This window comes from Notamacropus eugenii, chromosome 1, assembly GCF_028372415.1.
Source record: "Notamacropus eugenii isolate mMacEug1 chromosome 1, mMacEug1.pri_v2, whole genome shotgun sequence".
NCBI classification, from domain to species: Eukaryota; Metazoa; Chordata; class Mammalia; order Diprotodontia; family Macropodidae; genus Notamacropus; species Notamacropus eugenii.
The window spans coordinates 308,804,388-308,820,209 of record NC_092872.1 but is presented as its reverse complement, the minus strand read 5'-3'; the positions used below and the strand labels follow the sequence as shown (position 1 = coordinate 308,820,209).

General features: G+C 34.5%; 1 protein-coding gene across 5 annotated transcripts in view; it reads left to right on the top strand.

Moving 5' to 3' along the window:
- The window catches only part of NIN (ninein), a 157,595-nt gene extending 143,445 nt beyond the window's left edge, over positions 1 to 14,150 (top strand). For 4 of the 5 annotated variants that reach the window (XM_072629443.1, XM_072629441.1, XM_072629442.1 and 1 more), the window contains 2 exons: positions 2,105 to 2,218; positions 13,838 to 14,150. In XM_072629443.1, the coding sequence (XP_072485544.1) occupies positions 2,105 to 2,218; positions 13,838 to 14,047 (324 nt within the window). In that variant the 3' untranslated portion in view covers positions 14,048 to 14,150. Of the gene's footprint in view, positions 1 to 2,104; positions 2,219 to 13,837 lie in introns of those variants that run through there. The other variant, XR_011971758.1, reaches the window with a different exon arrangement.
- Positions 14,151 to 15,822: the final 1,672 nt, after the last annotated feature.

Here is a 15,822-nt window from a genome sequence, read left to right as displayed (position 1 = left end):
CATATGTTTTCTCATTCTATTTGTTATAACTAATTTTAGGAGAAGGTACTAATTTTTATTTGGAATTTGAAGAAAATCAAGATTATACTTATTTTGTATGAGACTTTTTTAGTAGAGAGGGTATTTTTTTTTTTTTACAATTGTGATGTAATAAATAAAAAAACTTTAAAATACAAGTATATTCTTCCTCCTCACTGAATTTTCTTTTCACGTGCAGTGTTTTGATTCATAAGTCATACTTAATTTGGAGGGCAATAATATTGTTTGAATTATGAATTTTTTTCCCTCCTGCACAAGTGGAAAGTAGATACTCTTCCATTTAAGAATGAAACAGATAAATCAAATCTGAACAACTTGCTACCCCTGGGCTGCTTGTGGCATGCCAAAAAATTTTGGTCATGAAAAATATAGAGGAAAATATCCTTTGTATGTAGAGGAAATCCTTTTGTTTGCCACAAGTGGCTGCAGGCCATAAGGGGTTGCAGGTTGCAAGTTATGTAGGCCTAAGATAAATACATTAAAAATAAATATTAGTAATATTAACTTAAAATAATAAAAAAATCTCAAATTTTTTTGACCATAGTTTTTTCCAGGTCTGATATTTTAGAGGATAAATTTGAAATCAGGTTCTAAATTGTCTTTTAAAATTTTTCTGATTTTAAAATATTCACTTGGTTAAATGGCCTCTTTAATGGCTTAGTAAATATGTTTTCCCTCAATGCCTTTTGTACTCCCTTAGTAGAAAGTTTCATGAATTTGTGAGGGCAAAAAATTTCATCATCTTATGACGAACCTTTCTATTGCCAAACCCTCTAATCAAAGACACTATAGGTAGATCAGATCAACTAGAGTTTCTGCTGCACAGGCATGGTCTTTGACAACAGCCATGCAATGATGAAGCATCCAAGTTGCACTGAAGTAGAAGCATTGAATAAGTTCTGATATTTTAAATTCTAAACACATGCTGGCATTTGAACATGTTTGGTATCCGTATGTGAACAACTCAGCTTTTTTTTTTTTTAGGGATACCTTTTAAAGATTCTTTAAAATCATAAAATATGCCAGTGACTATTAAAATCTAGGTTTTGCTTGTAGCTTTTAGCAGGTCCCATTTGAAATATAAAATTTTTATTTTATATTTGAGAATTTGTGGTGACTTTTATACAATGAATGCATTACCTCTCTTAATTCCTTATGCTTTTCAGTCTTAATTGAATAAGACTGTGGAAAGGTCACAGCCTTACCTAGTTCTTTTGTAGCATGATATGGTAATAAGAATTCTGACCTGGAATCAGAAGAGTCTTGGGTTCAAATTTTGCCTCTGACACTATCTGTTAGAACATTTTATGTGCTTTTATGTGCTTCAGGATCCTCACCTGTATTACATAAGTGGTTATTGTAGGGCTTAAATGAAATAATATATACTAAGCACTTAGCAGAGTTTCAAGTGCTGTATAAATGCCCGTTGATGTTCATACTTGCCCATTATGTTTAACAACTATTAGCTAAGTTTTCTCGATCTGGACTTTGTTTTAATGACAAAATCATCATGGCAATTTATGTTTCCTTCTCTTGCACAAGTAAGATTGGGAAAGGGATCACTAACATAAAAACCAGAAGAGATATTATGAAAAATAAACACTCCTAAAGTCCTAGTTATTGACCATAACAAAAGAAAACCAGACATCCATAAATGTGGTAGGTAAAACCCTGGATAACATTTTAAATGGTTACGATTTATTGTTGGGGACAGGCTGTCAATATAGCAATGACCCAAAACCAAAAACTAAAGGGAGGAAATAGTCACAATAACACCTTTGTTAGAATAAATATAAATAGGCAACAGAAGCTAATATTTGTTCATAAGTTTGAAAATAATTTTACTTTATCTGAAGTGGAGATGGGTGACTACATGACTTTTTTAACTTTTGATTTTTAATGTGAATAATCAATGTAATATCCCAGACTTCCATTTCATGCAGGTAGAAATCCATCTTTCTGTAAATTGCTTAGTGTTCATTCTCCTCTTCCCTTCTTTATAGAAGAGGCATACTTCACTTTGGTGTTGTGGTTTTCAAGTAACAGAAGTTACTTTCTTTTCCAGGGAAACCAAAAGCAGCTGGTAATGGCTATGGAGGAACGCATGATAGAAGTTGAACAAAAGTTGAAACTAGTGAAAATGCTTCTTCAGGAAAAAGTCAATCAACTGAAACAACAAGTAAGTTTTCCTACTTATTCTTGTCTCTGCTGCCTTCACTATGGACCCCAAACTGTATGCTCATCTATTGGCTTTCACTAACTTTGATACTTTCTCAAAACCGAGTGAAGCATTGAATCTCAGACATGCTCTGATATGTAAAGACTGTATATTTCTACTAAAATTATTGTATAGTATCTGAAAAGAATTGGACTATTTTTTAAAATAAGATTTTGGAAAGGTTTTTTTTTCTCCAAGTCTGTCTTATGACATAAAAATCATTGTGTATTTTTCTGTTACTGTTAACCTGTCAAGGGTTTTGTATGTTGACACTGTTTACTAAAATGATTAAATAAGTAGTGACCTTGATGAAATTCAGCCTTGGATTATATAATATGTTCTAGAATCATTCCATTTGAAGAAAAGCATTTTTGGGGTGGCTGTATGACCCATGAAGGCAGAGACCCTGCCTTTTTTAAACCTTAAATCTCTCCCAATGCCTACCAGAGTTCTGCTCACAACAGGCATTTAATAAATTCTTATTGGATTGAATCAATGTTATATGAATGGGAAAACAGTACTATTAGTAAAACAAAGCCCCTTATTATCAGAAAACAAGAAGTTATGCTTTTTCACATCTTCTTAGATTTATGCTGTGAAACATAATTCAAAACCCTTCTATTTTTAGTACCTCTCAACAGTGTTCCTTCTACTGAGATCTATATCCTTAGGTATAATTGGGTCCACTGACTGAAGGGAACCCTGGGATAAACATTCATAGTGGTGGTAGGAGTCATATTTAGAATAATATCATAGATGCCCTAGAAACCACTGCTGAAATAAGCTTGTACAAAATCAGAAAGCCATAATATGAAAGAAATAGTATGGTTTAGTGGGGTTAGTAGAGACTTGGGTTAATTTCTGGCCTCTGACAATTATTACCAGTGGTATGATTATAGACAGGTCACTTAAAATTCATAGTCTCTATTTCTTCTTCTATCTAATGGGGATAACCTGTAGTACTTAGTTCAAAGTGTTACTATGAGGAACTAATCAAATAATATATGTAAACCACCTTGAAAATCTTAAAATGTGAGCTGCTCTGATTACGGTGTTTTTTTTCATAATAATGCATCTCTGGTTAACAGTGCATAGGATTAGGTGGTTGTTTGTTTAACAAGGAAAGTTAACTATCTGTGCTCTTTGGACATGCATGTTATCTGAGTTGCTATTTCTCAGCACTTCTCTTAAAGTATCTCCAAGGGTTAGACAATCCCATTAATGTGTATGGGGAGAAGAGAAAGATGGGGCTCTCTAACCTGTTGGAGGAGGGTTAGTGACTGAGATAATAGTGGAAAACTTGTATAAAACTACTGCCTTCTTTCTCCTCTGCTTTCCAACAAGCCTCTTCTCGTATCCTGGGGAATCAAGGTCAGAATTGATTTAATCTTTTCCCTACTTTAGGAGAGCAGTAATAACATCTATCAGTAAAATTTCTCCTAAATGAGGAGCCAAGATGGCAGAGTGAAGACAGGGACTGGCCTGAGCTCTTCCTCAAACGCTTCCACATACCTTTCAAAAATGAGGCTAAACAATTTTTAGAGCAGCAGAATCCACAAAAAGACAGAGTGAAACGAATTTCTAGCCCAGAACAACTGGGAAGGTCAGCAGGGAAGGTCAGTTGCATCAGGGTAAGAGATGAGCACGGTCCAGCACAGACCACACCAACTCAGACTAGGCCTCAGCAAACCCGGAACAGGTTCTTCCTTCCCATCCTCCTCCCCAAGATAGCAAGCAATCTGATATAGATTAGACACACACACACACACACACACACACACACACACATATATACATTAAACATATTTCCACATGAGTCATGTGAAAGAAGAACCAGAACAAAAGGGAAAAACCATGATAAAGAAAAAAAGTGAAAATAGTAGCTTTGATCTGCATCCACACTCCACAGTTCTTTGTCTGGATATGGATAGCATTTTCTATCATGAGTCTTTGGGAATTGTCTTGGATCATTTTATTGCTGAGAAGAGCTAAGTCTATCGTAGCTGATTATTGCACAGTGTTGCTGTTACTGTGTACAATATTCTCCTGGTTCTTCTCACTTCTCTTATTATTAGTTCATATAAGTCTTTCCAAGTTTTTCTCAAATCTGCCTGCTCATCATTTCTTATAGCAAAATAGTATTCCATTACGTTCAGAAACCATAGCTTGTTCAGCCATTCCCCCACTGATTGGCATCCTTTCAATTTCTAATTCTCTGCCACCACAAAAAGAGCTGTTATAAATATTTTGTAAATGTGAATCCCTTTCCTTTTTATATGATTTCTTTGGGTTACAGACCAAGTAGTGTTTTGCTGACTCCAAAGGGAATATGTATTTTGATTGACCTTTGATCACAGTTCCAAATTGCTTTCCAGAATGGTTGAATCAGTTCACAACTCTACTAATGATGCATCAGTGTTCCAATTTTACCACATCTTTTCCAAGATTTTATCATTTTCCTTTTCTGTCATATTATGTAATTGATAGGTGTGAGCTGGTAGCTCAGAGTTGTCTTAATTTGTGGTTCTCTAATCAATAATGATTTAGAGCGTTTTCTCCTATTACTGTAGATAGTTTTAATTTCTTCATTGGAAAACTGCCTGTTCATATCCTTTGACCATTTATCAATTGCAGAATGACTTGTATTCATATAAATGTGACTCAGTTCTCTTGAGAAATGAGGCCTTTATAAGAAACACTGGCTGTAAAAATTGTTTCCTAGCTTTCTGCTTTCCTACTGATCCTGGTTGCTTTGCTTTTGTTTGTGCAAAAGCTTTTGAATTTAATATAATCAAAATTATCAGTTTTGTAGATCTGACAGGCAAACTATTCCTTGTTCTACTAATTTACTTATAGTATCAACCTTTATGTCTAAATCATATACCCATGTTTACCTTATCTTGGTGTAGGGTGTGAGATGTTGGTTTATGCCTAATTTGTGCCATAATATTTTCCACTTTTCTTAGCAGTTGTGTTCCCAAATAGTGAGTTCTTATCCCAAAAGCTGGAGTATGGGTTTATCAAACAGTAGAGTACTATAGTCCTTTATGACTGTGTCTTGTGTACTGAGTCTATTCTACTGATCCACTACTCTATTTCTTAGCCAGTATCAAAAGTTTTGATGATGTGCTATTTTATAATATAGTTTTAGAACTGGTATAGCAAGGCCACCTTCTTTTGCAATTTTTTTTTACTCTTTCCCTTGATATCTTTAACCTTTTGTTGTTATTTTTTCTGGCTCCATAAAATAATTTTTTGATCGTTTGATTGGTATGACACTGAATAAATAAATTAATTTAGGTAGAATTGTCATTTTTATTATATTAGCTCTGCCTACCCATGATCCATTGATATTTTTCTATTTGCTTAGATCTGACTTTATTTGTATATAAACTGTTTCAATAGTGCTCATAGAGTTCCTGGGTTTGTCTTGGTAGGTTGGACTTTGTAGCTAATATGTAGAAATGCTGATATTTATGTGGGTTTATTTTATATCCTGCAACTTTTTTAGTTGATTCTCTAGGATTCTCTTAGTAAACCATCATATCATCTGCAAAAATTGATAATTTTGTTTACTCATTGCCTCTTCTAATTCCTTCAATTTCTTTTTCTCATTGCTAAAGCTAACATTTCTAGTACAGTATTGAATAGTAGTGGTTTTTCACCTCTGATCTTTTTGGGAAAGCTTCTTGCCTATCCCCATTACATGTAATGTTTGCTGATGATTTTAGATGGATACTGTTTATCATTTTAGGTAAACTCCATTTATTCCTATGTTCTCTAGTGTTTTTAATAGAAATGGGTGCTGTATTTTGTAAAAAGTTTTTTCTGCATCTATTGCGATAATCATATGATTTATGTTGATTTTTTTTTGATATGGTCAATGATCCTAATATTAAAGCAGCCCTGCATTCCTGTTATAAATCCCACCTGGTCACAGTGTATTATCTTGGTGATAAATTGCTATAAGCCCTTTGCTAATATTTTATTTTTAAAATTCCATCAGTATTCATTAGGGAAATTTGCCTATAATTTTCTTTCTCTGTTCTGATTCTTCCTGGTTTAGATATCAGTATCATATTTGTGTCATAAAAGAAATTTTGTAGGACTCCTTCTTTGCCTGTTTTTCCAGATAGTTTACATAGTATTGGAATTAATTGTTCTTTGAATGTTTGGTAGGATTCCCTTGTAAATCCATCTGGCTCTGGAGATTCTTTCTTAGGGAGTTCATTGATGGTTTATTCCATTTCTTTTTTCTAAAATTGGGTTAAGTATTTTATTTCCTCTTCTGTTAATCTGGGGAATTTATTTATATTTTTGTAAATATTCATTCATTTCACTAAGATGACTATATTTGTTTGCATGCAGTTGTGCAAAATAGCTTCTCGGTATTATTTTAATTTCCTCTTCATTGGTGGTGAACTCATCCTTTTTTATTTTTGATACTGGTAATTTGACTTTTTCTTTATTTTTTAAAAATCAAATTAACCAAAGGTTTATCTTTTATGGTTTTTTTCCCCATAAAACTGGCTCTGAGTTTTATTTATTAGTTCAGTAGTTCTTTTTCAATTTTAGTAATTTCTCCTTTGATTTTCAGAATTTCTAATTTGGTATTTAATTGGTGATTTTAAATTTGTTCATTTTCTACCTTTTTTAGTTGCATACTCAATTCATTGATCTGTTCTTTCTCTATTTTATTTATGTAATCATTTAGAGATATAAAATTTCCCCTAAGAACTGCTTTTGCAGTATCCCAAAAGATTTGGTAGGTTTCCTCCATCCTATCCTGCCCCCTCAATTATTCTATTTTCTCCTTTGACCCTGTCCCTTTTATAGACAGTTTGTTTCTGTCTACCCCTTCCCCAATCTGCCCTCCCTTCTCTTGTCTCCCCACCCCATCTCCTTCCTCCCTGCTTTCCTGTAAGGTAAGATACCCAATTGGGTGTGTATGTTATTCCCTCCTTCAACCAAATCCAATGAGAGTAAGGTTCACTCATTCCTTCTCACCTCCCCCCTCTTCCCCTCCATTGTAAAATGTTTTTCTTGCCTCTTTTTTGTGAGATAATTTACTGCATTCTTTCTCTCCTTTTCTGCTTCTTCCAATATATTCCTCTCACCCCTTAATTTTAATTTTTAGATATCATCCCTTCATATTCAACTCACCCTGTGCTATCTATCTACTCTATCTATCTGTCTATCTGTCTGTCTGTCTGTCTGTCTATCTGTCTGTCTGTCTGTCTGTCTGTCTGTCTGTCTATCTATCTATCTATCTATCTATCTATCTATCTATCTATCTATCTATCTATCTATCTATCTATCTATCTATCTATCTATCTTCTTCAACTACCCTAATACTGAGAAAGGTCTCACGAGTTACAAATATCAACTTTCCATGTAGGAATGTAAACAGTTCCACTTTAATGTGTCTTATGATTTCCCTTTCCTGTTTACCTTTTCATGATTGTCTTGATTCTTGTATTTTAAGTCAAATTTTCTAATCAGTTCTGGTCTTTTCATCAAGAATGCTTGAAAGTCCTCTATTTTCATTGAATGTTCATTTTTTCCCCTGAAGGATTACACTCAGTTTTGCTGGGTAGGTAATTCTTGATATTAATCCCAGTTCCTCTGACCTCTGAAATATCATATTCAAAGCCCTTCAATATATTAATGTAGAAGCTCCTAGATCTTGTGTTATCCTGACTGTATTTCCACAATACTCAAATTGTTTCTTTCTGGATCTTGTAATATTTTTTCTCCTTGACCTGGGAACACTGGGATTTGGCTAAAAACTCTTAGGTGTTTTCCTTTTAGGATCACTTTCCAGACATGATCAGTGGATTCTTTCCATTTCTATTTTACCTGCTGGTTCTAGAATATCAGGGACATTTTCCTTGATAATTTCTTGGAAGATGATATCCAGGCTCTTTTTTTGATCATGGCTTTCAGATTGTGCAATAATTTTAAAATTATCTCTCCTGGATCTATTTTCCAGGCCAGTTCTTTTTCCAGTGAGATATTTCACATTTTCCTCTATTTTTTCATTTCTTTTGGTTTTATAATTTCTTGATTTTTCACAAAGTCATTAGTTTCCTTTTACTCCATTCTTATTTCGAAGGAATTATTTTCTTAAATGAGCTTTTGGATCTTCTTTTCCATTTGGCCAATTCTGCATTTTAAAGCATTTTTCCCCTCATTGGCTTTTTGGACTTCTTTTGCCATTTGGGTTAGTCTAATTTTTTAAGGTATTATTTTCTTCAGTACTTTTTTGGGTCTACTTTAGCAAGCTGTTGACTCTTTTTTCATGATTTTCTTGCATCACTCTCATTTCTCATACCAATTTTTCCTCTACTTCTCTTATTTGATTTTCAAAATCCTTTTTGAGCTCCTCCATGGCTGCAATCAATTTATATTCCTTTTTGAGACTTTTGATGTAGAACATTCATATGTGAAATTTATACTGTGGCAAAGTCAATTCAATGGCAGTTAACATTATTTGAATCACAAGTTATGTTGAACTACTTCATATACTTCAAACGCTGTCAAAAGTGAAAACAAGAAGCAAGATCTCTATTCCCACACAAATGTGCAGCAGTTTCATAAGTGTATTTTGGATCTTAATGCAACTATAAAGGACAATTTCATATTTCAAAATCCATTTAACTGTGCTTTCAATTGGAAGTGACTAATCTGCAATGTGATGATGTGTTAAAAGGCAAATATCAAGAGAAAAATCCAATAGAATTCTACAAATATCCTGCAAGTGGTTAATATGCTGCATTAAAATCAGATGCTCATGAATTGACATCAGTATTTGGCTGTATCTTTCTGTGTGAAAAGACGTTTACAAAGATGAAATACTCAAATCTCCTTGCAGATCAGCAAACAGGTGAACATTTGCAATCAGTTATTCATAACAGAGAATACTAGCTTTAAACTCAATTAAATGAAATGTTATCTACCCTCAAAAAGAATTCCATTTTTCTTATTAATAGACCTATATTATAAAAATTGTTTTCTATTATAGTTATCATTATATTTGGAATTTTTTTTAAAAATTGTGGAAATTTGTTTTTTCCCATGACATAAGTACCTATACAATATCCTCAATTTTACTTCAGCCTGCAAAGCCTAAAATATTTAGTGTCTGTCCCTTTGGAAAAATTTTGCCAACCCTCTGGCTATGGTAGGGACCAAGTATAGATTTAGGAAAACTGATATAAGGTGAGATGAAGCTGGAGTTATAGACCTTGTTCTGGCTTAGACCTGTCTGAATCTAGTCCAATGATTAAGGCTTGTGAATAAAATGCAATAAGATACTTAGGGGCCTTGTAAGATTTAACAAAGAGAAGTTTACTCAGCAATATAAAGGAGGTCCAATAAAGATATAACATTGATTCAAGTGAACACAACTTTCCCTGTGTCTCCATCTGTCACAGAGTAGCATCCAATCAAAGAGGTATGTTGACTTAGCAGCAATGGGAATTTCTTCAAGGCTGAAGTGTCTTGATTCTATAAGGTTAAGATTTTATATAGTGGGTATTTAGAAAGGCATATGAGTGGTTCAAACCCTAGTACTCTAGACCCATCAAGTCTTGAGGCAGGACTCCTTATTCTTCTAAAGAGTAACCAGATTAGTCTATATTAAACAAACGACACTTTGAACACAAGAAGTTATTATCATATAAAAGAATTTAAGAATGTTTTATCATAGAAGTGGAACCTCTGTGGATAATGGTGAAATCAATGGTATGACCATATCCTTGTATGTAGCAAAAGTAGAATGTAGGAGATTAATGAACTGGGGACTTGGCAATCAGTTATTGTTATTCTGTCACTTTTCAGTCTTCTCTGAGTCTTCATAAGACCATGTGAGGTTTTCTTGCCAAAGATTCTGGATTCGTTTGTCATTTCCTTTTCATTTCATTTTATAAATGGGGAACTGAAGCAAATGCAGGGCTAAGAAGTTTACTTCCCAGGGTTACACAACTATTAAGTGTCTGAAGACAGATTTGAACTCAGGAAGATGAGTTTCCTGACTCTGTCCACTGTCCTCCCTAAGTTACACAGTCAGTTATTACCTATACACTTTAACAAGCCTATTAAGTATGCTGAATCATCTTTTAAGATGAGAAACTACTGTTCTCTCCTGTTACTTTTAAACTTTAAATTTTATTATTCCACAGAATTTTTAAGGCTTTGTCCAGAATACAAAAGCATGATTTTAGATTTCTTTGAAAATTTAGAGATAATCAGTTTAGTAGCTAGTCCTGAGGAGTGTGGCCCTTTTAAATAACTAGAGGGTTCTTAGATCTTGAATTGCTCTAATTCTCAATGACTGAGGTTTTTAACCTGGGTCTAGGAACTTAAAAGAATATTTTAATAACTCTATTTTAACATTTTTGATTTCATTTTTAATTCTATATATTTTATTTTATTCATTTAAAATATATTATTCTGAGAAGGGGCTTAAAGACTTCACTAGACTGCCAAGGGAAACATGATATAAGAAAGTAATTTTCCTAAAGCTCAGTTCTGACCATGTTACCTCCATACTTAATAAATTCTAATGGCTCCCTATTGCCTCCAAAAAAAAATTCTCCATTTGACATTCTAAGCCCTTCGTAACCTCGGCCCACCTCCTGCCTTTCCAGTTTTCATATACCTTACTTTCCACCATGTAGTCTTTGATCTAGTGGTGACTCTGGCCTTTTTGATGTTCCACAAATAAAACACTTCATCTCTTGGGTTCAGGAATTTTCTCTGGCTGTATTCTATGCCTGGAATGCTTTCTCTTCTCATCTCTCCCACATGGCTTTCATCAAATTCCAACTAAAATCTTTTCTTCTACATGAAGCTTTTCCCATTCCCTCTTAATTCTAATGCCTTTTTTCCTTTTCCATATTTTCCATTTATTCTATATATATTCTGTGCATATTTGTTTGCCTGTTGTCTTTCCCATTAGATTGTGACCTCCTTGAGGGCAGGGTTTGTCTTTTACCCTTCTTCTATCCCCAGTGTTTAGTGCAGTACTTATCACATAGTGGTGGTGGTTTTTGTCCTTCGTTTTTGAAGAGGACCAAAATGACATCACCACGATAAAGTGAAGTTTCACTGTGTCCGACTGTGGCTAATCAGACCAATACGAGCTGGGAAGGCTCTACCACAGGTTGGGCACAGATAGTTCATGTGAATTTTTGGGGTGGGTACTCCAAATTTGCGCATCCTACATTGTGCTGTCTCAACTCTGTTTTGCTCATAAAGCACAGCACCCTTTCTGATGTGGGCACACCATACTGAGTGGTCCTTTGCCAGTGTCTTCCATGTTACACAGTCCAAAGTTCTTGAGAGACCTTGAGAGTGTCCTTGTATCACTTCTTCTGATGACCATGTGATCACCTGCCGTATGAGTGTTCTCCATAAAATAATCTTTTTGGCAAGCGCACATTTTGCGCTTGAACAACGTGGCCAGCCCATCAGAGCTGCGCTCTCTGAAGCATAGTTTGAATGCTTGGCAGTTCAGCTTGAGCAAGGACTTCAGTGTCTGGTACCTCATCATACCAGGTGATCCTCAGAATCTTTCTAAGACAGTTCAAATGGAAAAAAATTCAGTTTCTTGGCATGGCGCTGGTAGATGGTCCATGTTTCACAGGCATACAACAATGAAGTCAACACAAGGGCTTTGTAGACCTTCAGTTTGGTAGTCAGTCTAATACCTCTTCTCTCCCAAACTTTTCTTTGGAGCCTCCCAAATACTGAGCTAGCTCTGGCAATGTGTGCATCAACCTCATTGTCAATGTGTACATTCCTGGAAAGTGCGCTACCAAGGTAAGTGAACTTATCCACAGCATTCAAAACTTCTCCACTTGCTGTAATCGATGATTCCACGTGTGCATGGTGTGTGGTTTTTTGGAGTTAATTATTAGGCCAAAATTAGCACAGGCAGCAGAGAATTGATCCATACTTTGTTGCATCTCAGCTTCAGAGGCTGCACTGTGTGCACAATCATCTGCAAACAGAAAATCATGCACCAACACTACCTCCACTTTGGTCTTGGCTTGTAGCCTTTTCAAATTGAAGAATTTACCATCAGTATGGTAGTTGACCTTGATGCTGTGTTCATCTTCATTGAAAGCATTTAACAACATGGCTGAAAACATCATGTTAAAAAGCATAGGAGCAAGCACACAGCTCTGTTTCACTCCACTGGTGACTGGGATGGCACGAGAGCATTGTCCACTATCCAGAACCTGGGCAAACATGCCATCATGAAATTGACATACAATACTGATGAACTTCTCCGGGCAGCAGGCACTTAATAAATGTTTACTCAATGTGTAAGGATCAAAAGGTTTAATCTTTGTAAACCTCCTGTTGCTAAGGAAGTATCATGATATTGTTATTATTAAAATTCTGTTCTTACCATATAATCTGAGAAACCATTAAGAAACCCTAAAAAGGGGTTTAAATAAACAAGTCGTTAGGTTTTTGTTGTTGTTTTTGTGTTTGTCCTTCATTTTCGAAGAGGACCATGACATCAGAGACATGATGACATGACTTGCAGTTGAGTTGGATTTGAGTGAGGGATGGCTGTGCAAGGTCACCAGTCTCACTTTCTCCTCCACAGCCATATGGGTCCAGTGTCCAGATATTCATCAGAACTGGAGATGGCTCAGGATGCAATGGGAGACCCTGGCCCTTTTATGCTAAAGTCTTTTCAGGTTGTCATTTTGAGTGAGATAATGCCCATTTAGTGAATAGGCCTCTTTAAGAAGTGAGTCAAGGGCTGGCCCTTTTAATTAGAAAAAAAGGGAAAAAATCAATCTGGGAGGGGAAGACCTTCAGGGTTGCTGTTGCAAAGAGAAACAGTTACCTTTGACATTCACTCTAAGCCAGGAGGGTCCAAAATATAGCCATTAAGTGGAGCTTGAGCAGGGACCTATTGTGGTCCAATCTATGTGCTTCAGAATGAGCTGGGTTTAAGGTTTTGTGAAAGGAAAAGGAAGGTAGGGAAGGGAAAGGGACGGGAAGGGAGGGAAGGGGAGGGGAAGGGTCTAGCCAGTAAACTCCAAGTTAATTGGGTGGCTTTCCATCAAAAATTACCTTCTTTTGGAGAGGAGAGGGAAAGGGAGAGTATGAGCCAAGTTACCAACTGGCTGGGATCCCATTCAGAGATTACTCACAGGTTGTGTTTGTCATTAGTTTTAGAAGAGGACCATGACATCAGGGAAATGATGACATGACTTGCAGTTGACTTTGATTTGAGTGAGGGAAGGTTGTTTACATGCATAAAGTGAATAAATTAGAACATGTTAGAGAATTAATTACATTTCTTTTTAAGCCATACACTGTCAGTTTGTCTTCTTGTTCTTTATTAATTTCTGTAAACAAACTGAGAAGTAAAAGAATATGAAGAATTAAATATATTGTCTGTTCACTAAAAATGCTGTGAACTGAGGATGAAGTCTTTCTTTATAAAGACATACTTAATAGAAACAATTTGCCTTATAGCCACTTGGCCACTTTATGCAAAATCAACACTCCCAGCCCCAACCAATTGAAAATCTCTGATTTTATTTTCAGCTTTTCAGGGATACAAAATCTGATGCAGTGATGAAGGATCCATATGTTGAAAATACTCACCTGTTAAAAACTTTAGAGATTACTGAACAACGGCAGAAAACAGCAGAAAAGAAAAACTGTCTTTTGGAAGAGAAGATTGCAAGCCTCAGTAATATCATCAGGAACCTAACACCAACACCAATGATTTCTCCACCTCCTCTCAGGTCATAGATGAGCCATAAAATCTACAGGAATATATACACTATACTGAAATAACATTTCCTCTCCCTTTCCTCTCCCTTATGCTTAGGGTATGATTATTTTCCATTTTCAGCTAGACAGTATAAATTACTGCTACTATAATAAGAAGTATGAAAGCCTTGGGTGCTTCTCAAATGTGACAAGTTAAGAGGAAACATCCTAACCTGGGGTGTTTGCTAAAATATAAAATATATAAACTGTAAAATCTCAGTATTCTGCCTGATTGACCCTCACAGCTCTTAGAGACAAATTAGAAAATTCTGATCAGTTTTCAACTGGGAGAAATGATCAGTTTCTTAAAGGTAATGTTAACCTACATGATAAACTTTTATCATAATGTACCAAGGAACAATTCAGACTAAAGTTTTCAAATGTAGTACAATATGGCAAAATGATAAGAAGAAAAACACACCTCAAGCTTTATGTCTAAATTAAATTTTCCTGACTCAAATCATGGTTTAAATAAGACATTCGAAAAAGAAAAGTCTCATAATAAAGCTTAATCTAAAACTGCCAGCAACAGATATGTTATTTATTTAAATATTCAATGTTCCATCTTATATGTATGTACATACATGTGGATATACACATATACATGATTTTTTTTCTGAATGAGTCCTTTTAGGAGTTGAGACTATGTTTTACTCTGTGATTTGACTAATTTCTAAACCTTGAATTCAATGTATTTTAAGGAAAAATACTGTCTTTGTGGTCACCCATGATGATGAAATTCTAATTTCATATGAAATCAAGCCAAAATAAAAACTTAGCTAATATTTTTTTAAAAAATTTAAATATATACAAAGAGTAATATGTATGTAAACTCTGATTAGTTTGGGGGCTTGTGAAATGGTTAAAAATAAAAGTATTACAAATATGTATGTGTTTTTGTGGGTGTGTGTATATGTATGTATCTTTTACATGAAAATAGCATTTACTCTTCTGATGTTAGGCCGTATGTTTAACTGCAAAGCTTATTCATAGCACTCATTAAGGACAGAAAAACCTAACAGAGACCTCTGCCTTTTAACTTATTAAATATATCGTAGCTATTGAACCATATTACTTAATTATAATACAATATTCAGTATTTTAAGAAGTTTAATTGCTTTAAATGTCTTTTTCTACCCTATTAGGATTTTTTTTTGAAGTTGTCTCCTGGGAACTGGATAAAGCCACTTCTTTATGTCATTCAAGTTATCAAGAAAACTCTGAAATAATCCTTTAATTTATTTAGGGTCAACTTCTGTTCTTGGAAATGTAATAAGCTACCTAGATAGCCTTTAAAAAAAAATCTTACCCAGCTTTCAGTTGATAAAGTTCTGAGATAAACCTAAGAACTTAAACTCAAGAAACTTTAAACTTACTTTCTGAATGACTGTATACCCTCTTTATAATTTGAAATATATAAAACCTTATGATCTTATTACTGAATATATATATTTTGTACCATTTTGATTTCATATTTTTAAGTGAATTTGTAATTCTGAAAAATCCTTTGGAGTAAAAATCTCAACTTATCTTGGACTTTTTAAAAAATAAGTCTCAAGTATAACACATTTAATGTTGAAAATCTGTTATTGTAGATAAGACAGGAGCTACTTGATCTCTGAGATCATTGTCAAAGTTGTTACATATAAAGTAGGATGTGGGCAAAAAGGGGTAAATACATATATGCATATATAATACATATGTTATATACATATATTTATATAATATGCATATATCTTATAATGGGGGTAAAA